This window comes from Macaca thibetana, chromosome 9 (genome assembly GCF_024542745.1).
Source record: "Macaca thibetana thibetana isolate TM-01 chromosome 9, ASM2454274v1, whole genome shotgun sequence".
NCBI lineage: Eukaryota > Metazoa > Chordata > Mammalia > Primates > Cercopithecidae > Macaca > Macaca thibetana.
Window position 1 is genome coordinate 34,102,525 of NC_065586.1, and position 27,835 is coordinate 34,130,359.

A 27,835-nucleotide genomic window follows, 5' to 3' on the forward strand; every position below is an offset into this window, starting at 1 on the left:
ATTATTTCAAGTAAGTAAAGAATATCTTGATCACTGGAAAACATTTCCATATGATCCCTTTCTTTTTGGTTCTTTCCTCATGTTACAGGATCTACAAGTCACTTAAATCAATGGGTTGATTTACCTCTTCACATGAACACTTCCTGAAGGATTTTAATAAACCTGTTCTCCTTTGTCTTGAAAACATTATATTTTTATTTACATTAATATTACACTAATAACCTCTCAGTAAACCAATGAAAGCATCAAAATAAGATGTGATAAACAGAGTTTTACCTGACTCACCCATTATCCTACTGAGGGCAGCATTTCTGCTAGGCGATTCATCAAGCCCCTCAATCCCACTGTAGAGGGAATGGGAAATTCTTCGTTCTCTATCATCCAACGCTGTTTCAACGGGCAGCTCAGGTCCAGGGGGGCTCCCAGGTGACTTTAGCTACAGAGTAAGGGGGGTGGGGGCAAAGAAAAATCAGTACCTGGAGGCCCATGAGCAGCATGGGGGAATTATAACAACTTGCCCAAGGCCTGTATCCAACAGGGTACCAAATGAACTAGAACTTTTCACCCCGTACCAAAATAATTTGTGATGACAGCTCTGCCTAATGACCACCTTTCTGTGCCACTTTATACCATGCCTCCCATGAAGTTCTGTCAGATTTCAACCACTGAGGGAAAAATATGTATATTTAAGGCTTTTTAAAATCAGAGCTTGCTGTTTATTTTTCAAATTTGACTGTTAAGTGTCTGTTTAAGTCAATTTAAGTTACAGTGTAATTCAGAATTCTTTACTAGATGTTACTCTATAAAAGGCGTGCTTTATCAGAATGGAAGCTGCAATTTAGCTACAGATCTTATACTTATGGTATGTAAATACATCTAACAATTAGCACACATTTTTCCATGTGTGCTGGTGGAATTATTACCTACTCTACAAGACCTAAAGACTCTATTTATCAGCTCACGTGTCTTGAACAACACACTGATTTTAAATTCCTCCTGCTAGAAATTAAGAATAATCATGGTATTATCTTACTGTAATGTTTAAGACAGCAGCTGCAATAATCACTTTAGTAGTGTGCAGAACAATATGAAAATCGGGATCAAATATTCTAATAAAGCACACAAAGAGGATTTCAAAAACATATACAATCTAATAAATAAGCAATGAATGTATGTCAATTTCAATGACAATAAATTAAAATGGTATGGGGCATTTCTTTAAACAGTTAGCTGTGTCTCATAAGTCGTATTTTACATAAAAATAATATAGTAAGAAATTCACATTAGTAAGGCCTTCAAAAAAATCTGTTTTAAGGAAGAACAAAGAACATTTAACTACAATCCTCACGACGCAGGCTCTGAGGTTCGCCACAAGGATGGTATGATGCTTTGGTGTTAGCCAGTCAGGGATGGCCAATGTGGGGGAGTGGGCAGGAGGGCAGCACCACACAGCACAGCAAGAGAGAAAGTGCTCATCTCACACATGAAATCACAACTGTCGCACTTCCCTCAGCTGAACAAATTATTATTTCTGTTAGAAGCTATCATCTGTTTAATATAAATGAGATATTTAATGAAGTTCCGAATTGTAGACTTATCTCTCCCAGTTTGATAAGCACTGGGGAGATTTAATGCATTGAAGGGTCAACACAATTACAATTGGAGGCACGTCAAACTGCAGGAGAATAATAAACTTGCAGCTCTAGTGAATTAGACTCAATAAGGTTTAAATTGTGAAATGAGGATTTGTTTTATTAGGTTTTTTTTTTTTTTTTAAATTGTAGATTACAACTGACAGCTTTACTGAAAAGTAAATTAAATATTCAAGGTCTCTGATGTAAAGAAATAAAAGAACAGTTTCTAAAAGAATGTAATGCCTAAATTCCACGAGACTCTGGAGAAGTTTAAAAAAAAAAAAAAAAAGCTAATAAAACGAATACCCTATACCATTAAGAACAAGTATGGCTTTTCAATGAACACACACACTAAAAAGTATACCTACATAAAGACTTGCTATATAAGACTCTAAAACAATTTATCAAAAACATATCTTGAAGCTTGCCTGAAAAATGTATTTAATTGAACTGTATAATGCTGCAATGTTCTACATGATAAAACCTTTATAAAACTTCTTGAGACATCCCTAAGTATCCCAAAAGGCTATTTTAAAATTTTATAAAGCCAAATAAAAATTCTGTTAAAAAGTAGTACATGCATGTTTTCTAGAGAAAAACAGTAAGACGTCTGTTCAGAAAAAAACCAAGCACTTGAACATTTTCATGGGAAAGATTCTCCACCTCCCCTACCTCTCTACCCATGTTTAATTTGCATCTCAAAAGACAGATTTAAATGAAGACATCAATAGTTGACTACATAAATATTTAACAGAAGATACAATGGCTTTTAATTTCTTTTAAAAAAACTGATTGGGGTTACAGTTTTGTTTTAAATCTTTTGGTGATTTTTTGCTGTTGCAAGAACACCAGCTTAGGAAATGTTGGAGGGGGCACCAGTGGCACTGAGGAAGAGAGGCAACCCCAGTGGTCCTGGGAGAATGGCTGGCCTCTGCTCCCCTGACTGCTCTCATGCCCTTGCAGGTTCCTTATATTGAAACCTCATTAAAATTAAGCTTCAGTTGGGTGCAGTGGTTCACGCTTGTAATCCCAGCACTTTGGGAGGCCGAGGCAGGTGGATCACGAGGTCAGGAGTTCAAGATCAGCCTGACCAACATGGTGAAACACTGTCTCTACTAAAAATACAAAAATTAGCCAGGTGTGGTGGTGGGCACCCATAATTCCAGCTACTTGGGAGGCTGAGGCAGAGAATTGCTTGAACCCAGGAGGCAGAGGTTGCAGTGAGCCAAGATCGCGCCACTGCACTCCAGCCTGGGCAACAGAGACAGACTCCATCTCAAGGGGGAAAAAAATTAAGCTTCATTAGAAGAAACCAAAGTAAGCACAACTGCAATTTTCATTTTGTTGTCTATCTGTGGTTTAACATGCAAAAATTTTCTTGACTCCAGCTAAATACAGTACCCTGTAGCAGTGGCTATTTGGCCCCTCAGTTCCATCCCAAGGAAAGTCTTTCTACCTATTAAAGAACAAAAATAGCTTTAGGTTGCAGCAAGATAACCCACACTCGTAGGAGTGTAAAGTGATATCGTTTTTTGCTACAGTAACTTGGAAATATATTACCATAGGTAAAAAAAAAAAATCTTATTTTTAACTCTTTGAACAGGCCTTTATTTCATGTTGTGGTCACTATCCCAAAGGAAATAATAAGCTAAGTGAATAATGAAAATTCATGTGAATTTATCTGCGGGGCTTAATAAAATCTCCGTTTGTTTTAAGTATGCATCAGCAAGTCAAATAGTGTCCTTCACCTAAAGAAAACGTATCCCACCATCTCCACTAGAAACACTGAAAAGTTCGTATTGGAATGGCCTTAACCCCCTTCAGCAAACCTAAAACTGGATTCTCACTGGTGATTGGCAAGATCATATTATTCAATATTTCAAGGTTTTTTTTAGCATGTTGTATTTATCCCCAATGCCTAGCGTAGAGCAGGCACTGGCAGAATAGATTAATAAATTCATTCCTAAAAGTGAGTGAGTCATATTTTCCTTAAAACACACTACATTATGTGAAAACAGGCTGTTAAAACTGAGGACACAGCATGATGTTGAAATTAAAAGACATTTAACCTGGATTACAAATATACATTCTGGAAAATACTAGCTTCCAGAGGACAGGTGAACACAAAGCAACTAATGAAGAGACAGATTTTAGTTTTCGAGGAGAGTGAAGGAAGATTTAGGGTACAGTTTCACATTCTCTTTTCAAGCAGAACCACATTTATTTTCCTTCACACCCCCATGAGGGCAATGGCAATAATCAGAAATGTGAGGTGAGCTCCTCAAGTCAGCACATGGCAGAACCAGAATTTCACTGATTACATCAGATTGTAAAGCCCATGCTTTTATTGTACAGTATTTCCCAACGCAACTGGGATATAAAGTGCCTGAACAACACAATCACAGTCAATTAGATCCACTCACTTGTGTAAGAGAAACAGACATTTTGCTTCTAAATTACTTTGCCACCTATGTTGGCCTTGCAGCCATTAAAGCAAATCATTTGACCTCTTTGCATTTATTTCTTAATACAGAAAATGAAGAGATTCATAAATGATACCTTTGGCCCCTTTCCTATTCTAACATACCTTTCCCATTTTAAGAGGATTAAGCCTAGAGAAAGAATTCATTTTAAAGTCCTTGATGACTAAATCCCCCAATATGAGGTCTAAGACAGAAAGCTCACCTGACGATATTCTCTACTGGCACTAAGAAAAAGCTTTATATAAAATCACTTCTAACATGGATATAATAAAATGCCTGGAAGTTATGTTAAATTACAGTAATTTCTACAAATATTAATTTCCTTAAAATATTTAAAAATCAGCATAATTCTTATATAGAGGCTATTTTCAACACTCAAGGAATGATGCCTGGTATTTACTTGCATTCCCCTCCAGACTTGTTTAAAAGTCTTCAACAAATGTGTCCTTTGGAGTAAGTGAAAACAATTTTTCTCTTCTTGCTTTGTATATTCCAAAACTGAAACAATGGAAAAGAATGCCAGGACTCAGTTTTTCTCTAAAAAAGTGAAACAATCCTTTAAGGGATTTAAACAATGGGAAGCTATCTCTTTTTCTTTGAAGAAAGGAAAAAGAAAACAAACAATGATTGCTTATACAATGTTTTTAAGTGTAGTTAGGTGAGACCATTAGATCTATGGAAAGAAGGAAAGCAAAGGAAATAAGAATTACTGCCTCCAAATTCATCTTGTTTGCCTTGTCTGAGGGTGACTTTGGAATTTCAGTTTCTAACACTAACAAGACCTCTTTTTCTTTAAAAAAAAAAAAAAAAAAAAAACACACACAACGCCAGATGGTGGCGGGTGCCTGTAGTCCCAGCTGCTTGGGAGGCTGAGGCAGGAGAATGGTGTGAACCCGGGAGGCAGAGCTTATGGGGAGCCAAGATGGTGCCACTGCACTCCAGCCTGGGTGACAGAGCGAGATTCCGTCTCAAAAAAAAAATTTTAAAAAGCCAGACTCTCCAGGGTTGCTCTTCCTCATTCAGCCTGTGCTGATGGGTCAGGCCTGGGTTGGATACCAGCGATGGATACATAGGAAAGTGGTAGATGATCAAGTCCTGGCAGTCTCAGAATCCACAATTCCAGCAAAAGAAAATCAAAGAGGAAATCACGATAGTGTGACAGCTGCTGGGTGGAGGGGAGTACATGGGGCTATGAAAATACATTGGAAGAGAAAATGGAAAATGAAAGACTGTGTAAGCCTTTGCTAGGATGAGGGGCAGATGGACGCAAGTGGAAGACCTAGAGGTGTGAAAGAGCATCCCATGTCTGAGAAATTACCAGAAACACTGAGTAGCTGGAGCAGAGGTGCTGCAGGGGCTGTAGGGCACCGATGACAATCAGGCATGTCCCAGTGGACCCCACAATGGAGACTGGTTGATCCTGGAGACGTGGAAAGCTCCCAAAGGGGTTTCACCAGGGACTGACATGATCAATGTGTTTTGTAGAAAAATTTGCCTGACTGCAGTGCAGAGAATGGAATGAGGGAGAAAGTCTGATTGCAGAGAAACCCCTCAGGGAGCTGCAGCAATGAGCCTGGTGAGAGGATGAGGTCTGAACTCAGGCAGTGGCAGAGGGGAGAGACAGGAGCAGCTGAGGGAAGAGAGATTTTAGGCCAGGCGCAGTGGCTCACAGACGTAATTTCAGCACTTTGGGAAGCTGAGGCCAAAGGATTACTTGAGCCCAGGAGTTGAAAATCATCCTGGGCAACATAGTGAGATCCCATCTTTAAAGAAAAAATTAGTTGAGTGCGGTGGTGCATGCCTGTGGTCCCAGCTACTAGGGAGACAGGTGGCCTCATTGCTGGAGCATGGGAAGTCGAGGCTACAGTGAGCTGAGACTGCACCACTGCACTCTAGCCTAGGCAATAGAGCGAGACAGTGAGACTCTGTCTCCAAAAAAGAAAAGAGGGAAATTCTAGAGGTAGAGGCAACAGGCAACAGGCATATTGACAGCATTGAGAGGGTCATTTGGGTGACCCCAGATCTCTGCCTTCTACAACAGAAAGAATGTGATCCCTTGTGAATTAGGTGCCCATAAGACAGAGCAGGAAATATTTCCCTAGGCAGGTGGACAGTGGGATCTGGTGCCAGAGTGGAGTTGTGAGCTGGAAAGAGGATGATGGTATTCATCCTAACAAGTGGTTTCAGAGGACCATGGAGTGGAGATCAGCTAGGGAGTATGAGCAGAGTTAAAAACAAAGAGACCCGGAAGGGCGCAGTGACTCACGCCTGTAATCCCAGCACTTTGGGAGGCTGAGGTGGGCAGATCACGAGGTCGCGAGTTTGAGACCAGCCTGACCAACATGGTGAAACCCCATTTCTACTAAAAACACAAAAAATTAGCTGGGTATGGCGCATGTCTGTAATCCCACCTGCTCAGGAGGCTGAAGCTGGAGAATCACTTGAACCCGGTAGGCAGAGGTTGTAGTGAGCCAAGATCGCGCCACTGCACTCCAGCCTGGGCGACAGAGCGAGACTCCGTCTCAAAAAAAAAAAAAAAACCAAAAAAACAGACAACAGACCCAGAGGAACTCTGAGAGACAGCAACAATGAAAGAACAGACAGAAAAGAGGAAACCTTAGAGAAGACCCAGAGTATGGTAGCAGAAAACTAGAGACAGTAGATAGGAGACACTTTGAGAATGAGATAGTGCCTGCATATTCCTGAAAGGCCAAGCAAAATAGGCTAAGAAATAGCTCCCGGAGAATCTCTCCAATGTGTCTTGTCAGGACTAATGTTAGGGAAATACAGGGCTTTAACACAATAACTGGTGAAGGGAGCTGACAAATAAATTCAAAGAAAACATATTGGACCAGGTGAGGTGGCTCATGCCTGAAATCTCGGCACTTTGGCAGGCTGAGGCCAGGAGTTGGAGAACAGACTGGACAACATAGCAAGACCCTGTCTCTACAAAAGTGAAAAATAAAGAAAACATATTAATACATAGCACTTCCATGTATAAGAGAAAAATGTGACAAAGAACAAAAGATTTTCTTTTACACATTCTTACCTTCCCTAACTTGAAATTAAATATGCAAACCTTGGATTTAAAGATGAGATAGCAAAATACAGTTTTCTGATTGGCAAAGACTGGACTACACGGCTGATTAAAAGACCTAGAAAGAAAACTCAGCACATTATTCTGGCTTGAGATTTGTTCAGGACAGCATGATGCCCTATGCTTATATCAATATTTACTGGAAAATAATTTACACATACCCTCCCAGTGTGCAAAGGAGAAGGTTTTCCAAAGGTAATACATAAGTACAACAGCAGAAAAATCATGTCTTATGCCTTATGGGAAGCCGAATTGAGATCTTCTGTCTTCATGTAATTCTTTAGTTAAACCCTATCAGTACAAAAGGCTTCTTGCTAGTATTACAAAGATAGCACAGTACTCATAAGATTTTTTTTTATATAATTGCTTTATAAGCTTATGCTGTCCTAAGAAATAGTAATAACCAGCAATGTATGAAAATGATACTAAAAGGAATATTGAATATTAAAGTCTATTACTGTCTATTGCAGCTGTTTCCTTACTTAAATCATATTCATTCACACAAATTAATATGGAGAAGTGAATAAGACACAGAGATATTTCAGGGGGATTCCAATTTCATGTCTCTTACAGGACAAGAGAGAATAAAATCAGTGCTTTTATCAAAACATTTTCAGGCTGGTACAGGTTTACTTTGTCACTGTTAGGGGGGAACAACAGGGATAATCTGAATCAGATAAAAGTAGGACACTGATCTTCAGTCCATTTCTGCATTTTAAGTCTTCCTACAGCATTCAATGTTTTCTGTGAAGGAAAACGTTGAGAAGGTGTTAAAAATTTTAGTTGGTCTCTAAAAGACGAAGGTGATATGTCGTCCAGTAGAATGCATGCCATCTGTCTTATTCATTGCTATGTCCCCAGGATCTAACACATTTTCTGATATACATAAGATGCTCAATAAATATCTATGGAATGAAAACTGTCCTGTGGAATGGGAAAGTATTCAGGTGGCCAAAAGAAAATAGAGAGTGATATGTTTTGTAAACTTAAGTTGAGACGTTTTCATATAGTGCTTTGTGGGACTTAAGTTAAAGGATCAGCTAATGATTTTGCAATGAGTAAAAACTATTATTCCATTAGTCCAGGAGGGAGGGAAGAGAGGAAAATATCAGTCTAGTATCCTACTGTGAGGGATTAGCTTTTATATTTATCTCACACAAATGAATGTTTTTATGTCCCACTCTTCTCCATTCTGAGATTTTTTAGTTAAGGTTATGTTGTTCTCTTGATATGGAAATTAATTTGTTGATTACTGTTAACTCATTCTACATTTGGCAAATACAAATAACAAAATAATTCAGTGGTCAGTGATCTTTCAGAATACGTCACCTCTATATTGACTACCAGCTGAGCTCAAGAGTATATTTTCTTTGTAAAATATGCTTGTATCATAGGTTCAGATGAGTGGACACTGCAACCTGAAAAGTTTGCTTTATATGTTTAGTAAACAGAAGTTTAAAAATTAAGAAAAACACTTAAAAAATTTAGGTATAATTTTCAGTTTGTATTATTTGTTAATCATTTTATCTTAGTTGATCTTAAAATGTGGGAATCTGAACACTGATTAAGAAAAACTTCACATTTTCAACAGCTCATTTTGCACACGGGCTAGTCTGACCTATTTTCTACAGATGGCACATAATTTATAATGGATCCATGAAATTTAGTTTTTTTCAAGCTCCAATATTATCAAGTCTACATATAATTTATTTTTAACTTTCAAATGTCCTATTATACAACAAATATGTTTTTCCATATTTGGGAAAATAGATGATCCTATCCTTCAAAAGAGGATGCTCTGTGTTCTCCTCGCTCCTAATTCCAAACTGCAACATACATTTAGAACAAGCAGAGTATAATGCAATACAGATTACTGAAAAAGGAGGCATTCAAAGAGAACAGACTCAATCCCATAGAGAAAGAGAAAATGGGGACTGAAGAAAGAGAGGGAGGTATACGCTACTGATAATCTCACAAGAGAACACCATCATCTAAGAAAGTCAGACTATGGGCCATGTGCTATGGTGCATGCCTGTAATCCCAGGACTTTGGCAGACTGAGGCAGGAGGATCAATTGAGCCCAGAAGATGGAGGTGCATTGAGCTGTGACCACAACACTGAACTGCAGCGTGGTCAACACAGTGAGATCCTGTCTTTAAAAAAAAAAAAAAAAAAAAAAAAAAAAAAAAGAAAGGATGGGAGAAAGACAGACTGTTCCCTACTAGGGACTTTGTAAGAGGCATCCCATTTTAGATAAACAAATGAATAAGCAACTGTTTCTCTGCATGATTCACCTCCCAGGTATAACTCTGCCAAATAGAAGAGAAACTGTTGGCTCTGAGAAGGAAGATGTGACCCTGATTTCAAGAAAAAATTCAGCTAAAGGGAATTAAGATCCCAGTGTTTCCTGCTGAGTTGGCAATAGAAGTATTAATATCCACTTAGGAATATGTTGATCACAAGAATTAAGAACACAAATCACAATCCACCTACAAAATAACAAAACCACAACAAGCAAAGATAATTTATGGTCTTTTGAGGTAAGGTCCTGGAACCTAACACCCTTTGTCCAAAATTAGGACAGAAATGTTGTTTTATTACAATCTCAGATGCTAGCACTTTTTTGCAATTTTTACCTCACTGCACTTGCTTATTCTCCTTGCAACAATAAGCTGGATCATTCCTCGTTTATTGCCTTCAGTAGACATAGACCTTCTTAGGGTTTCCATGGCATCTTGGTTTGTCTTGCCCAACAGGGATTCTCCATTTACTGCTATCAGTTGATCATTCACCCGAAGCCTTCCATCCTGGGAAGAAAACAGGTAAAAATAAGTGCTATTAAATAGACTGCTATAAAAGAAGTAGCTTTTCCTTTAGTTAATAAATAAAATAAAAAACAAAGCCAAAAAAAAAAAAAAGTGGAGAGCTTTAATCCTAATGGATTATGCCCAATTGAACACTGGCATAATAACATCTAAGCAGCTATTGTAGCCTGTGTCTATTTCAATCATTTATACATTTGTAAATCAAGTCATTATCATAATCTGTTTACCAAAATAGCATACTAATTCAAAGGACACAAAGTGATTACTTTCTTGCTTCCAGAAACACCCATAGAGGTTATTTAGAAACCCAGACATGTAAAAGCTCAAGGCTATTAGACAGTTGCAGAGAACTGTCCCCTTAACAAATGGCCAGGAAATTTTCTCTAGGCTGAGAAATAGAGTAAGTGACCCACAAACAAGGGAGGGGAGGGGAAAGATTAATGTCTACTATACACCCATTCTGTGTTAGGACCTATGCCAAGTCTTTGCATAGATTAACTTCATTTAACTAGCATGTCTATGGGTTGTATGTTCTGTGAGAGAAAAAATGAAGAGTTGAAGTTATGGACTCCATCCCCACGTGACACATCACTGAGACATCTCCTAGTTGTTTGATTGTGAATGTTGGTACCATGAAGAAATGAGAAAACTCCTGTTAACTGCGTATGTTTTCAAAATAGGAACAGGGTTGAAATTAAAAGTTTCAATAGGAATATGTTTTCAAAATAGGAACAATGTTGAAATTAAAAGGCATACGCATGGTAAAGTTGACACTCACTTTAGATGCTGCTCCTCCATTAATAATGGACTTGACAAAGATTCCCAAATCTGCGTGGTTCTCTTTTGACCGGTTACCTTTGACACTGACACCAAGGCCAGCAGATCCCGAATCATTAAGTGGGACTTCAAACGTCAGAAATTCTCTCGTGCCATCAGGTGTGAGAACAATATCCTCATCTTCTGCTTTCTAATAGGGAACAAAATTGCACAGCACATTATATTCCAATGTTTCTTTCTCAAAGTTATTTTTAAAGACTGCTAATGAGCAGTTCCTTAATCATAAGAGGCAAAATATTTCCACCAAGTTTCCATAGCAAGATCCATGAAAACAGTACATCTGCACCCACTCCAGAAGATTTCTGGAACCAGCTGTTAATATTTGTATGTAGCAATTATTCAATATTGAACCAAACCTAAACCAGATTTGAGAAAGTTAGGGGGAAAATGTAGTGGAAGGACTAAAGACTAGGAGAGTTCTAGAGTTCGGGATTTTTTTGGTCTCATTATATACTCTAAACGACAAGAAAAACAGTAACAACAGGAGTAAAAATAAATAAATATAATTCATTTGTCTCCCTTTTTATAAGGAAATTCTGAAGTTATCAATACATTTAATGTTCACTAATGGTGTTTATTCACAAAAAAATACCAAATCCTGATCATATAAAATCAGCAGAAAACGGTATCTGGGTTCAGACAGCCTCTAACTAATTGCAACGTCAACATCTGTGAGACCAAGTAGAGATATACAACATCACAGAAAACTTTTCCACAACATTGTAGCATACATAATAGAGCTGGTAAATATTATTCAGGTAATCTTGTTTAATTAGTTATATATCAGATTTAATTTCATAGTCACCAAGTACAGAAGACAAGGAAGACTTTTAAAATAAAAAACATTTAGGATATACGAATTCTTGTTCACCTCCCTTAAAACAGAGGAAGAAATGAAAGCTTAATGTATAACTGAATAAACTGCATTAAGATGACAGTCTATCATTAAGAAAGGCTACACTCCTGAAGAGGAAGCACTCAGCCTTCTGAGGTCCTCCTCCTCAGCAATCCCACTCATGGCCAAGATTTCCACCATCTCTATACTGGTCATGTCCAAATCAGTAAGGCCAGGATGCTTGTTTAAGCACAAATTCTTGCTCCAACCACATAACAGACATATGGCACAGGCTCTTCAAGTAAAAACTGAATGGTACATCTAGTTCTAAAACCTATTTCTCCTCCTCTTTTCCCACTTTTGAAATATTTATCCAGCAACTGTTTAATCACTCAAGTTTGACTTATCAAATTATAATTAAAGAATAAGAAACATAATGGTACACAGATACGTAGTAATATATACTTTAAACAGATAGTGCTTTTACAGAATGTTCAATAACATGAAAAAAGTAGGTGACTGCATCCTACCAAATTTTTGAAATGTCCTAATAAGAATAAAAATCAACCCAAGGAATTTGGAATTCAAGAAAATTTGGAATGCAAGGAATTTGGGGCATAAACATGCAATCTCAGATGTCTCAATTAGATAAAATACATTTTGAGAGTACACTATTCATCTGTAAGTGAATTTTTTAGATCATCATAAAATAAGCAAAATGCTATTTATAAATCGTTAGACCCATAGTAATGTGATATGTAAAGTGATGTTTCTAATTTACAAATATGTAAAGTTAACATTTCATGGCAGGACATCTTTGTGCTATCTCAAAGGATGGCCTCATAGTTTTTAAAAGACAAGTAACATTTCAATTACAATAAACTTGCTAATGGGTTAAAAAAAATTAAAACTTTTATAATGAAGAACTCAAAATAAGAACCTGAAAAAATACAGGGTAATAGCCATGTTAACTATGCAAAGTAAGTACATTTTACGATCAAAGTCCAAATAAAGCCTTAAGCCTCCTCATTATAAAAACTAAATTTAAAATATTCCCAGAGAACAATTATAGCTCAAATAAAAACAATGTATTGTGAGCAAAAAAAGGTGAAATATATCAAACACTTTGATACAAAAGTATTTTTATATACATGCTTTGCTCTATAAACATGAATATTCAACACACTTTTTATTTTGGTCCATGTGGCTCAAGGGTCTCACTCTGTCACCCAGGCTGGAATGCAGTGGTCAATCAACACTCACTACACCTTTGACCTCCCCAGGCTAAGGTGATCCTCCTACTGCAGCCTCTAGAGTAGCTGGGACTACAGGTGCATGCCATCAAACAGGGCGAATTTTTCTATTTCTTTAGAGATGGGGTTTCACCATGTTGGCCAGGCTGGTTTCAGACTCCTGGGCTCAAGCGATCTGCCCGCTTTGGCCTCCTAAAGTGTTGGGCTTACGTGCCCAGCCCCTTGAAACATTAACAGAGTACTAAATAATCACTGTGTGTAAATGAACTGCACTACCTCAATATAAAATCGGTTACAGAAATATAAAGTATGGTAAATTTTGATGTTTAAAATACAAAACAGCATCAATATACACCATAGTTCCCCCTTGCCTTTAAATCTGGAGGTCATTGAAATAAAAAACTACTCTGTCAATCAGCACTGCCCAGAAAAGCTACATTTGAAAAAATGGAAAACAAGAATAGTCTTTCTATGGACACATCTAAGTCTCATAATTCACTATGCTTACTTGCTTCAACTCTGGAAGGTTCTTAATTGTTACCTTCTGATTTGGATCTTCAGTTGCTTTTTTAGTGTTTACTGAGTTTTACATTTCCATAACATTTTACCAAGGCTTAAAATTCTCATATTTTTCCTACTTGAAAGATCAGGTAAGGAGCTGGCTGCATATATAATGAAAAATTTTAATCAAGTTGGAATATTTCCTGACTGCCGATCTCTGAACCTGTTTTTAAAAAGAGCATATTCTCCAGGGGATAGTTTCATTTATTATAACAACTGCAGAATGGGAATAATCTTTTTCAGCTTTCTTATCAAGTCTTATTATTATCATTAAGAACACTGACATGAAACATTGTATGTTTCATGTGATATTCCATTATTAATCCATTTGGCTTTTGACATAGACAGAAATTAATGCCAGCTTTTAGAACTTAGTTCTCTGGCAGAAAAGTGTTTTTAAAAAAATTTTGCTCTTCAAAAATCATTTGAAATGCTGTATTACTGAGAACGTTCATAAAGTCAGATAGTATAGGAATCTCCATATTCTGATGTAAAGTAGAAACTTCCTATCACCTTGTTATTCCGCCCAGATTCTGCACCTTATCGATTGTTTCTTGAATTAAGACCTTTCTACAGAAATGTAAAAAATATTTTCTTTAACTCGCTCCTGTCATCTGTGCACAGTCATGTCACTCAAGCACACCTTTCTCATGCACATACATGTGTGTATACCTCAGTGATTGTTTTCATCAATAAAGCCTGTCAGTTCTTCCTTTGCCCATTTCTCCATTACCATTTGTTGTCTTCAAATGCCCAGAACAAAAGGGCACCTTTGCTAAGCAACCTGCTAAATGGGTATTGTGAAAGCTACTTACTATCCCACCCTCCTGAGAACAGCAGAAAAGATGTACATTTCTATCTCTAGTGAGACAGAGAAAGAGTCACAAGTGGTCATCACCATGGCCCCTTTTTCATTCTTCCCCAAATATCAGTCCAAAAAACTGAGAATAGAGCTGGCCTATAGGCCCAATTCCACAGTTAATCTACAGCACAGGTGTCATCTATAAAAAAGGAAATAGGAGTTGATTGTATTAAGCAGCAGAAAAACAATCATGGGAAGGGTAATCTCTGAGCCGCAACAAATGAAAATTTGGATGAGAATGTATAAAATATTGTGAAGAGAGGCAAAAGAAACATGGTCTGTGCACAAATGATAGAAGGCCATAAAATTATAGGAGTGAGCTCAATAGCCAATTTTCGACTTTGTAACAAATATGTGACTCAGCAAAAGTTTTATCACTCCACTATAAATCATTAATTTCTCTCTCTCAAGATCTGCCCTTATCTAGAGAATTATCTTTTTTTTTAGACAGGGTCTTGCTCTGTTGTCCAGGCTGGAGTGTAGTGGCGTGATCATAGCTCCCCATAACCTTGAACTCCTGGACTCAAGTGATTCTCCTGCCCTCAGCCTCCCAAGTAGCTGGGATCCCAGGGCACACCACCAAGCCTGACTAACTTCTTCTTTTTTTTGTAGAGACAGGGTCTTTCTATGTTGCCCATGCTGGTCTCAAATTCCTGGGCTCAAGCAATCCTCCCACCTCGGTGTCCCAATGTGCTGGGATTACAGGCAAGAGCCACCATGCCCAGCTGAGTTATTATCTTTAATGCACAAATCCCTAGTAAATTAATAACAAAAAGATAAGCAGTCTGCATCAAACAGGAAAGGGATATAAACAAGCCATTCATTAAAGAAAGATGAGAGAACCAATAAATAAACCTCCAACTACAAGGTTCAATCTTACTTGCAAATCAATCAAAGGTTATCAAATTGCTCCATACATTTTCTTTAATGATATCCAACAAATATTGCTATGCCATAGAACATTAAAAAAATAAAAGTAATGATATTTAATACTGTGGAAGGTGTGGTGAAATGGGCATGTTCTTGCACTGCTGGTGAATGTAAAAAATGGTACAATATTTATGGAAACCAACTTGGCAATGCTTATCTAAACCTTCTACAGTTTGCCTTTTTCTTAAGCTAGAAATATTACTTTTAGTAATATGGCCTACAAAAATAGTTGTGATCATGTACAAAGATTTAACTGTGAGGGTATTGTTTTAATTACGATAGCTAAAAATTGACACGTATGACAAGTAAGTTAGGAAAATTAAGATATAGCTACACAATGGGGATGCCATTCAGCTAATAAAGTGTCTTATCAAAATATTATGTAAGACAAGAAAGTATTTGTGACTAAGAAATTGAGTTTTACCCTTTGGGCTTTCATAACTTCCAGTACGCCAATCAAAAACCTCCACAACATATTTTTATGAATTAATGTCTGCCTTCAAAGATCACTAGAAGCTTCAGAAGGTAGGAATTTATGTCAGTCTTCACTCGTGCCTGGGGCATGACATTTATTAACAATAATAGGACATGTGGCTGGGACATGATACATATTAAATAGGTAGACAAGAACATCTTTTTATTTATTTTTTCTGAGATGGAGTCTCGCTCTGTTGCCCAGGCTGAAGTGCAGTGGTATGATCTCAACTCACTGCAATCTTGCTTTCCGGGTTCAAGCAATTGTCCTGCCTCAGTCTCCGAAGCAGTTGGCACTAAAGACGTATGCCACTACGCCTGGCTAATTTTTGTATTTTTAGTAGAGACAGGGTTTCACCATGTTGGTTAGGCTGGTCTCAAACTCCTGACCTCAGGTGACCCACCCATCTTGGCCTCCCAAAGTCTGGGATGACAGACATGAGCCACCACACCAGACCAAGAAAATCATTTTAAAAATATATATTATCTTTGGCTAGGCTCACAGACAGAAATATGTATATAAAAAAAATACATCAAAATGATGATAAGTCACAGAATTACAAGTGATTTTAATTTTCTTCTACACGTAACTGAATTTTCTACAGTTGATATGCATTATTTTTACAATACAAAAAATTCCATTTTATATCATTTGTTTAATTCTGCTTCCTCAAAAAAAACACTGCATGGAGGAGGAGAAATTGGTAGAGGGTTATACAGATGGTCCACAACTTACAATGTTTCAACATAATGATTTTTCAACTTTTGATGGTGCCCATGAAACCATTCTATTGCTCACTTTCAGTATAGCATCCCAAATTAGATAAGATATTCAACACTTTACTGTAAAATAACTTTGTCTTAATTATTTTGCCCAACTGAAGGCTAAGGTAAATGTTCTGAGCACATGAAGTAGGCTAGGCTGGGTTACAGCATCGTAGGTTAGGTGTATAAACGCATTTTCACCGTAACAATATTTTCAACACACAGTGGGTTTACTGACAAACTTATGGGGAAGTAACCCCATCATAAATTGAGGGGCACTTGTATATGATGGGCAGGGGCTGCTGCTGGGGACAAAGATGGGCTATGAATGAGCACCTTAGGACAGTTCTAAAAAAACAACCATGCCATGACAGCAGACCATCACAGCGTCACGCACAACAGAACTTTTCATAGACGTGAAAGAGAGAATATACTTATTCAACAAACGGAGATTAAATAATATGCAGGTAGGTATCTGAGACAATATGAACAACCATTTATATTTTTAAGAGAAGGATTTTTTAAATGGAGAAATTATCATGGTTCTTAAATTTTTCTTAAATTCTTCTTAAATTTAAGAACCATGATAAACCTCTTAATAAAAGAATAACCCTCCAATCAAACTTCAAAATTTCCTTAAGTTCCCCATTTTAATTTATCCCATATGTGAGATGAACATTTCTGTATGTTATTTGTACTGATATTATAAAGTTCATTATTCTTATTAGTAAAGTTCAAAGTCATATCTGGCTTTATTACGCTGTTTTCTAATTCGAATGGTAGATGCCAAACACATTTTGGAACACTTTTAAACTTTTTGCTTGGTAAAATAATGCTGAGGAAAAACTGTTTTGCACAATTATTAATCTCTAATGTTAACCCCTAAAATTCTCACCCAATCAAAGAAACATCAGACAAACTCAAATTGAGGGATATTCTCAAAGTAATCTGCTCCTTCAAAAATTAAAAATTTGCTTGGAGCAATTTGTTCTTGAGAAAATATTAACAAATATAATAGGTTAAAGGAGATTAAAAAGCCATAAGAACTAAGTGCCATGCATGATCCTGAATTGGAAACAGGACCAAATTCTATTCTTACTTGTAATTCGTTCTCTCATTTATTTATGATATAAAGAACATTAACTGGGGCAACTGATAATACAATCAATTTAATCATTTTCATAACTATAACGCAGTTACATAAGAAAATGTCCTCCTTCTGGCCGAGCACGGTGGCTCATGCCTGTAATCCCAGCACTTTGGGAGGCCGAGGCGGGCAGATCGCAAGGTCAGGAGATCAAGACCATCCTGGCCAACACGGTGAAACCCCGACTCTACTAAAAATACAAAAATTAGCCGGGCATGGTGGCAGGCACCTGTAATCCCAGCTACATGGGAGGCTGAGGTGGGAGAATTGCTTGAACCCAGGAGACGGAGGTTGTAGTAAGCTGAGATCACACCACTACACTCCAGGTTGGGCAACAGAATAACACTCTCAAAAAAAAAAAAAAAAAAAAAAAATATATGGGGGAGGGAAAAGGGAAGAATAGGTAGAGGAAGGAAGAAAGGGAGGAGGGAGGAAAATTATGTAGCAAACGTGGTAAAATATTAACAATTGGGGAATGTGCATAAATAATTCTTTGTAGAGTTCTTTGTACTATTCTTGAAACTTTTCTAAAAGTCTAACAGTTCAGAATAAAAATTACATACAGTAATTAAGTCACAATAGTTTTGCTATATCTAAAAACCATCTTTATTATAACTTAAGATTTCAACAGCAAAAAGGTAACATCATAAATCATAAAGATATTATCAATTTTATCACTATGTTGCAAAAGGGCTACAGTTAAACAAAAACTAAGATGTACTCCTGAAACAAAAACACCCACCATTAAAAAAATCCTTATCTTACTATAGTAATAGTAAGCCATCTCAAATGAATTCCGTAAAAACGGCTGCAGGTATTCACCATCCATAACCATTACCGTTTCTGTAAGATCATGAAAATATTATTGAATTCCAATTTTGGAATAAGGTTGTTTTAAAATAAGTCTGAATCAACATTTAAGGCACTAGAAGTACACACGTGTTATAAAATTTGGTTGTCACAATAGCAACACTTGCTGCTAAAAATCAAACTACTGAGGTCAACATATGATTACCGTATGTCAGTATAAATCTTCCACAAAAATCTAGAGTTGTGTACACTTTCATGTATATTCTCAAGAATATTAAAATTAATTTGCATTATAGGCCTAAAGAAGTATTTGACGATGATTTTATCTCCAAGAATATAAACACTTTTGGATTAAGAGGTAATGGCTCGCAGATTCACTTCTCTTTGAGGTTCCTCTCCACTTTGTCTGACTCAACTGTTTTCTCAACTTACAGTGGATCAATATGGCAGCCTAGGCAGGGCGAGGTGGCTCATGTCTATAATCCCAGCACTTTGGGAGGCCAAGGTAGACAGATCACTTGAGGTCAAAAGTTCAAGACCAGCCTGGCCAACATGGTGAAACCCTATCTCTACATATATACATTTCTATCTCTACATATATGTACTCATATATACTCATAGTATATACATACTCATATATACTCATAGTATATACATACTCATATATACTCATAGTATATACATACTCATATATACTCATAGTATATACATACTCATATATACTCATAGTATATACATACTCATATATACTCATAGTATATACATACTCATATATACTCATAGTATATATATACTCATATATACTCATAGTATATATATACTCATATACTCATATATATATACTCATATATACTCATAGTATATATATACTCATATATACTCATAGTATATATTCATATATACTCATAGTATTATACTCATATATACTCATAGTGTATATATATACTCATATATACTCATAGTGTATATATACTCATAACCCTATCTCTACATATATATATTTATTTATATATATATATTGTGTGTGTGTGTGTGTATATATATATATATACATATATAAAAGCCAGGCATGGTCAGGGGCACCTGTATTCCCAGCTACTTGGGAGGCTGAGGCAGGATAATTGCTTGAGCCTGGGCAGAAGGGCTGCAGTGAGCCGAGATCGAGCCACTGCACTCCAGCCTGGGCAACAGAGTCAGACTCAGTCACACACACACACACACACACACACACACACACACACACATACACACACACAATATGGCAGCCTACACTTGATTTATTAATAATATAACTGTTAGTAAAATAAACCTAATAAGGCCCATGCTTAATTCCTAGCTCATTAAATTTCTAAGTTGAGACTATAACCTTCCTGAAGTTAGCCTATCAAGATGGCTTCTGACCTTCACAAAAGTTCCTAAAGAATCCCCAACATATCCCTGTGGTTTCTGTAGGGAAAGCCCACTAACATGTTCTAGAATGCATTTTGAATTCTTGAAAGTTAAGCATGTGGCTAGGTGCGGTGGCTCACGCCTATAGTCTCAGCACTTTGGAAGGTCATGGTGGGCGGATCACTGAAAGTCAGGAGTTCGAGACCAGCCTGACCAACAGAGTAAAACTCCGTTCTACTAAAAACACAAACAATTAGCCGGGCTTAGTGGCGCATGCCTGTAATCCCAACTATTCAAAAGGCTGAGGCAAAAGAATCGTGTGAACCCAGGAGGCGGAAGCTCCAGTGAGCCAAGATCAGTGAATTTTATTAATAAAGCAAGACAAATGCATTCCACAAATACAAACAAACAAAGACAAAGATGACAAAGAACTACAAATGGGAGAGAACATTAGTTCCGGTTAGGGTAAGCCTCATGAGATAGGTAGAGGTCAGCAGGATTACAAGTTGGCGTCCATATGGACAGGCAAAGAAGGTGAGAGCACCCCAAGTCAGGAGAAAGTATTTGCAAAATTGGTCACTGGGCTGGGAAAGGACAGATGTGTCCATGCAGCAGTTAATGGAAATCAATGGTACTAAACACGTGTTCTAGGAAAGCCTATGTATCAATTCATGAACAATATAAACAACAACAAAAAAATCAACAAGATCTCTTCCCACTATCTTGACTAATGAGATGGCATCTAACCCTAGATTTCTTTATTGCTTATTTATTTTAACGAAATTCAATCACAGTTTATCAACCTCCAACATGGAACTCATACTGTATTACCTGAAACTATATATGTAGCTTAGCTTTTTTATATTCCCCTTAACATACCAAGCCATATTAAGGAGATATAAAAACTGCCCTGCAGATTCAGGTGTCAGACAACCTGAGTATATTCTGGGCTCTAAGATTTGGAGCGTCCTAAGGTTAATTCTTTGTTCTTTCCCTTTCAATAGGATAATATCGCCAACTAAGTCAAGTTTGTCCAACCTGAGACCTGTGGGCCACATGTAGTCCAGGCTGACTTTGAATGTGGCCCAACACAAATTCCTACCTAAACTTTCTTAAAACATTATGAAATTTTTGCGATTTATTTATTTATTTATTTGTTGGCTTATCTGCTATCATTAGTGTTAGTGTATTTTACGTGTGGTCCCAAGACAATTCTTTCAATGTGGGCCAGGGAAGCCAAAATATTGGACATGCCTGAACCAAGTCATGAACATTTTAAAGATTAAATAAGATAATCCACATAAAGAGTTTCACACAATAACTGATGAATAAATGCCAGTCATAGATAGGACTGCAATGTTATAAGCAATGTTAAGCATTAGAGGTAAAAGAAACTGTCTTCTATTTTTTGTGAGCCTGTATAAATCACGTATAGTTCCTGACAGAAGTAATGTATCTCCTTCAGGAAAAGAAAAAGAATCATACTGTATGCACAGGTACCATTCCTGTGGTTTAAAGTGGATACAAGATGGTTTGCTCCAAAATCAACCCTGAGAAAGCCCAAAATGAAAGTGGGCATTGGACTTGGATTTGTGGTGAGATCATTACTGCTCCCCTCCTCCCCATTTCTAGGCATTGACAAAATAGGCAAAGATTTCACAGGCCTAGAACCTTAGAAAAGTCATTAAGAAACACTAATAAAAACAGCAAAAGCCTATCATGGAGTTTTCCTTGAGCAATACTATGTGACAAGAACTAGCAATATTCAAAAAGCCTAAAACAGATCCTTGGCCATCAAAAGGTAGAAAGGCAGAGACTGTGCCCCATCAATTTCTTAAATTATCATGTTAATATTAAGCCTTTTACAACTCAAAATGATACTGCATAACTGGAGCACAAAGAGAGGCACAGATGTGAGAGCACTCATAAAAAATTAATAAACAATATTTTAAACTAAACTATGCTTTTAACTTAGTTTGGGAAACTCATATTAGAAAAAAAGTCCAAGTATAACCAGTAGTCAGACACATGTAAAAGTATGTATGACTTCCTTTCCTTTTTTTTTTGACAGAGTGTCTCGCTCTGTCACCTAGGCTGGAGTGCAGTGGCACAATCTCGGCTCACTGCAAGCTCTGCCTCTCAGATTCACGCCACTCTCCTGCCTCAGCCTCCCAAGTAGCTGGGACTACAGGCGTCCACCACCATGCCCAGCTAATTTTTGTACTTTTAGTAGACACGGGGTTTCACCTTGTTAGCCAGGATGGTCTCAATCTCCTGACCTCATGATCCACCCACCTCGGCCTCCCAAAGTGCTGGGATTACAGGTGTGAGCCACCGTGCCCAGCATGACTTCCTTTTTTAAGGTGACTCCCAGTTGCCACGTCATGCTACTGTAAACACACAGCTTGTGAACTGAAATGCACCTTGCATTTCTTAACAGAATACCACATCAAAAGATGCTTCTTTCCCTCTGCTGACTGAGAAGTTCACAGCCGATCATCGGTTTCCTCAACAGGACTGACTACATGTTTTTTGTTGTATATTTTTAACTTTTTGGGAGAGATGAGGTCTTGCTATGTTGCCCAGGCTGGTCTTAATCTCCTCGGCTCAGGTGATCCTCCCGAAGTGCTAGTATTACAGGTGTGAGCCACTGCACCTGGCACTGACTACACATTTTGAAAGAACATCCCTATCTTTACTACTTAAAGCATCATTTTCCATCTCAGATTGTCTTAGACATTAATAGATTAGTTTGTCAGCAAAGTCATTGTGTTTTCCAAAATATTCTGATATTTATCCTAAACCATAAAGGAATAGCTCTTCCCCTAAGGATCACATTGTAAATACTTCCTCCTTTTGCATTTATCCTATAACTATTTCATGGTACAGATACCAAAGGGGTGTGTGTGTGTGTGTGTGTGTGTGTGTGTGTAAATGACTGCGGATCTATTTTGTTTTATAGATCTTTTCCATCTATTTTGACATATGGTGCCCATTTACTTTTGTAAGTAAATGGGCAATTGTTATAAACACTATGTAAATTATCCTTTTAAAGCTACTAATTTGAAGTACCTTCTTTAACATACATGCGCATACCTATACACATCATATCTGTTTCTGTAACCCTTAATCTGTTTAAATGATCTATTTGTTTACCACTATAACAATGCCATGCTGTTTTAGGTATTGTAGCTTTACATTATACTCTGCCACAATTACTGTCTTTTCAAAGAGTAGTATAAATTGCTATTGTACCCCATTTATTATTTAGAATCAATTTGTCCAATTTCCCCTTGTCTAATCTACCACCAACACATAAATATCAGTGTGATTTTGATTAGATATAATTGCCCTATTTATATTGTAAACCAAAAATTAAAGCTAGGAATTGTCTACAACACACGCTTATTAATGCAGAATATTCTCAAGGTTGTTTACTGATTTTCCTCCAAGATGTAATTTGTCATCCATTTTCAGAATTGTGGAATATTTATAGGAGGATCACTTGAGCTCAGGAGGTCAAGGCTGCAGTGAGCTGTGAAACATGGAGATTCTAGACTCAAAAAAAAAAAAAAGAAGGAATATTTGAAAAATAACATTTTGTTTATTAGTTCAAAGTTTTCTGTTTATAAAACTACAGAAAATGAAAACTGTTTATTATATTATTTCAATTCTTTATATTCTTACTTTTTTTAGTCGACAATGTAAAAATTTTTGGAAAGGGATATATCAACGTTACCTACTATGGAGACAACTTTGCTAAAATTTCCATTTACAATAGTTTGAGAATGAATGTCTTTATGCTATGTTGTTTGATGAAAAAAGGAAACAAGATCCTGATTGTTAGAATTTCTACCATGTCAATATAAAATGCCCTTTTTACTCCCATGTAGCGCATCATCACAGAGACTGATAGAGCAAACCTTCCTTTTATTGTGTTAGTTCTGCCTGCCGGAACTAAGCTTACTCTTTTATCCCCAGTCTGTCTCAGGACTTGTTTTCTTAACAGGATGCAACTATGTTTGCATTTTAATGTGAGCTGTGAGGCCTTAACTTTTGGTAAGAGAAATTCTCTCTTTTATAGTTATTCTAACAACTATGCTTAGCCTAATATTGACACGTCACTTTAACTTTCCTGGGAATACTTTTTTTACTGTATTCTCTTAGCCCTCCCTTTTTTTCCATGACTGAATCAAGTTTTTTAACTTTTCTTTCCATTTTGTGGCCACTTATAATTGAGCATTTCATAAGTCATGAAATAGTCTGCATATATGTAAAACAACTAAGCTTTGGTCCTCATTATGCAAGTGAATAGGAAATCCCTCTCTTTTTTGTGTCTGTCTGATCAAAATTAATCACAAAATATACTCCATTTGGGGTGGTAACAATAAGTCACCTTAAAATAAGACCACTTTGGCATTTAATAAACCCATGTATTAAATATTATGAGCCAGGAAAAGGCAGGACAAGTAACTTCATATTAAATTAGTAAGAAGTTAGTTCCATGTATCTTTCCAACATCTCTGCATCCTTCAAAAGACAAAGCTCTTACCGTTTCTTTTGGAATCTGCATCTGGCTTGGCTCTGCATTCTAGAAGAATTGAAGAAAAACATAAATACAGACTGACCAAAGCCATCTTCAACACATAGGGACACAATGATTTATTTTAAAGAAAATTTTGTTGATTCTTAAAATCCACAAAATGTATCAAGGGTAATTATATGATGGCTGATGTAATGCTCTGCCTTCCAACCTTTTGCTGATGTGTGTGTTTATGTGTATGTTTTAAGACATTTTTCTAGATATACATCTTTACTTGCTCATTCACAGTACATCATGAATTTATTATCTGGAGGAAAAGAGGTCTCACCAAACTGCTTTCCTAATCATGGCACTGTTTCTAATTTTGCTTTTAAATTTTCCCAATCAACAAAGTTTTAAGGTATAGAATCATTTGATAGCTAGACCAGATAATAACAGTTTGAACTACAGCTTGAACTACCAGCTTTATACTTTAAAATGTTGCACAGGAAATAAATGTGATTTTTTTTTTCATATAATGTTGACTTACCCTAATTATGTAGGAACTTACAAGGATGATTTATAAAAAAGGCACAGATTGATAAAAGTATTTAGATTTAGACACAGATTTAAACACAGACCCCCCAAACAGAGGAAAATAGTTATGTCTACTAGATTCAAAGATTATTTTTAAATGCCCCCTCCCTTTAAGTTTTCAGGATTTTATTATTTTAAATTTTGAAAAGCAGCTGCAACATGCATAATAGATTGACGGCCTACTGGCGTACTCCTTAATGAAAAGCTCACAAGCAATAAATTACATAACCAAGAAAAAAAACAGTAGGTAGCAGAAGGGAAAAACAGAAGCCTGGAAGATCAAAATTGGACAAGAAGAACCTGAATAACCTTAAGCTGGCTATATGCTGGCACTAACTCTGGAAAAGGCTGCTTAAGAGCAGTGTCTAAGCTTTGGCAACCTAATAATGCTAACTAGTGCACTCTGAGACACTGAGGAAGAATTAAAGCTTCAGCAAATCACATGGAAAGCTAGTTGTTTTTTTTTTAAGTGCTCATTTACAATTTAATAGAGACATCTCCAGATTTAGGATCAGGTGGCATTTTAAGCTCAAAATTGGATAACAGTGGGGGGAAAACGAAAAACTGAATTTAAATTGAGAAATAATGCATTAAACATTTTTAAATATAAAGAAGTTTTCATAATTTATTCAAAATCTACTTAAAACAAAAGTGTTCACTTTTCAACCCTATCACAGTCTGAAATTTCCACAAAATCCACATTAAGTTTTAAGACAAGTGTGTAACCAGGGGATGAGATATTATGACTAAAATTTACTTTGATTTATAATATTTATAGAAATATATAGTTTATATAGAGAATAAAATATAGTTATTGTATTTATAAATAAAATATAAATTTTATCATAACACATCCATACTTGAAGACAGAACTTAAGAGAATTTGGGCTATATGATAAATTTGGAAACCTCATTCCTAAAACCTTGTCACTCTAGATTATACAAATTAATTTTTGTTTAGAGCTAAGAGCTAGATGAAAAGGATGTATTCCAAAAGGATCCAAGTAGAATCTGTTTTGAAATATTTAAAATACCCTTGTACTTGAAATAAAACAACTTTCTTACCACATTAAAAGACAAAGGCAACTCCTCCAATTATGTCATTTTTATATATAAATGAAACCTAGCACTTTTGCAGAAAAACACTCAGAACATGTACATCTAAGACATTTATTTCATTCACACCAATACCACGTAAATCTTCAGATGTATTAATGTATGTATGGAAAGTGAAGGAGATAGGTTGCAAAAGTTGTAAATGCCTTTTCACTTCCTTCATTTATGTCATCCTAAATAACATGACCTATATTTGTATAATTAATAGCCATGAGGCTTATTGCCACTTAGGTCTTTTTATTTTTAATAATATTTTTTTAAAAGGTATTCCTTTTCATACAACAGTAAGGAAGCAAGCATCTATTTGGCTTACTGGCATGTACTACGAAAATTTGAAATATGAAAATTTGTCATATGTAGTGTGGAAGATGGCAAGCTTTCAGCGACAGTCTGTGGAGTGACAGTTCTGAAATAATCAGCGTCTCTGTATTCAGTCAGTCCATCTGAGGGTGTACAGTGATGAACATTTGATGCCCTTGAAAATATCCCTACAGTCTGATGTTTAAATACCCCTCCATTCATTACTGAGGATATCCATTTCTGAAACTAAGGGAGTATTAGAGAAAAGAATGTCTGTATTCAGTGAGGGCTGAAAGATATGTAAGATCTAGAAACTCCTTGGAAAATGTCTCAATAAACATTTGCCATCAGGCAACTAACCCAGACCCCTGGCTGCTGCATATCAGAAATCTTTCATCTACTCTAAATTTACACACCAGTTCCCTTGGGTGGAAGGCGTCTTCCTGGCGAAAGACCAGAAGGCTCACAGTTCCTTCCATCTTGGTGCTTCTCAACAGGGAAACAACTTCCTCTTGGGATTTGCCTGCTAAATCTACTCCATTTACCTAAAACAAAACAAAACAAAAGTTTTCAGCTGTAGTCCTGTGGAAACAACAGGAAAAACACACACACACACACTGTAGGACTAGCCATATCTGCTATGGAACATAACTCATTTCACATACAATTCTGCCATGATCTGGGAACCACTAAGATTTTGTGACTAATAAAGAAACTAAGACCAGATCTGGAAGTAAGAAAGGAAGTGGTCAATCTTTTAGTGTTTGTCATTAAACCCAAAGTGACAATCACCAGGGCACTGACAAGTAACAAGTAATAAATAATTCAAAAACGTCAAGTTAACACAAAACTTACTGGCTTAGAACTGAGATATTTTGATAGCCTTGTGCATCATAGATTTTCTTATACCAAAATAAAAAGGTGTTGCTCTTATAAAGATTAATAAAAACACACCAAAAATATTTTGGTACAGTATTTTCACTTTCAATGAAATTTTGCTGATAAATATAATAAAACGTTTACCTCTAAAAGGTAAACATTAAAGAAACACAGCTACAAAACAATATTTTTTAGTAGGGAAGTAATATTTCACATGAAATTTTTTCAATATTATGAGAGAATTCAAGCAGGAAAAAAATTTAAAACAACTTGTTCTTAGGGAATCTTTTATCTAATAGGAAGTATAACATCATTATCAGAAAGCACTATATATTCCACAGAAATGAGAGCATATGTTTCCTTTAAAAGGTGTTCTACATTTTTTTCTTTAGACAAAAATGACATTTTGTCCAAGGCAAATAAGTTTATAACTTAAATTGCAGTATTAAAATTTTCCTGTAGTTAAAATATATTTCAGAACATTTCCCCTTCTGAAAAAAAATCAACCTCATATAGCTC

The 27,835-nt window shown here is 36.4% G+C and overlaps 1 protein-coding gene across 26 annotated transcripts in view; it reads right to left on the reverse strand.

Moving 5' to 3' along the window:
* The window catches only part of PARD3 (par-3 family cell polarity regulator), a 717,622-nt gene that overhangs the window by 238,478 nt on the left and 451,309 nt on the right, over positions 1 to 27,835 (reverse strand). For 11 of the 26 annotated variants that reach the window (XM_050804762.1, XM_050804746.1, XM_050804763.1 and 8 more), the window contains 5 exons: positions 26,854 to 26,982; positions 24,455 to 24,493; positions 10,818 to 11,006; positions 9,851 to 10,021; positions 277 to 436 (listed from right to left, as the gene is read on the reverse strand). In XM_050804762.1, coding sequence (XP_050660719.1) covers positions 277 to 436; positions 9,851 to 10,021; positions 10,818 to 11,006; positions 24,455 to 24,493; positions 26,854 to 26,982 — 688 coding nt within the window. The remainder of the gene's footprint in view (positions 1 to 276; positions 437 to 9,850; positions 10,022 to 10,817; positions 11,007 to 24,454; positions 24,494 to 26,853; positions 26,983 to 27,835) is intronic. The other 15 variants (XM_050804748.1, XM_050804765.1, XM_050804759.1 and 12 more) reach the window with 3 other exon arrangements.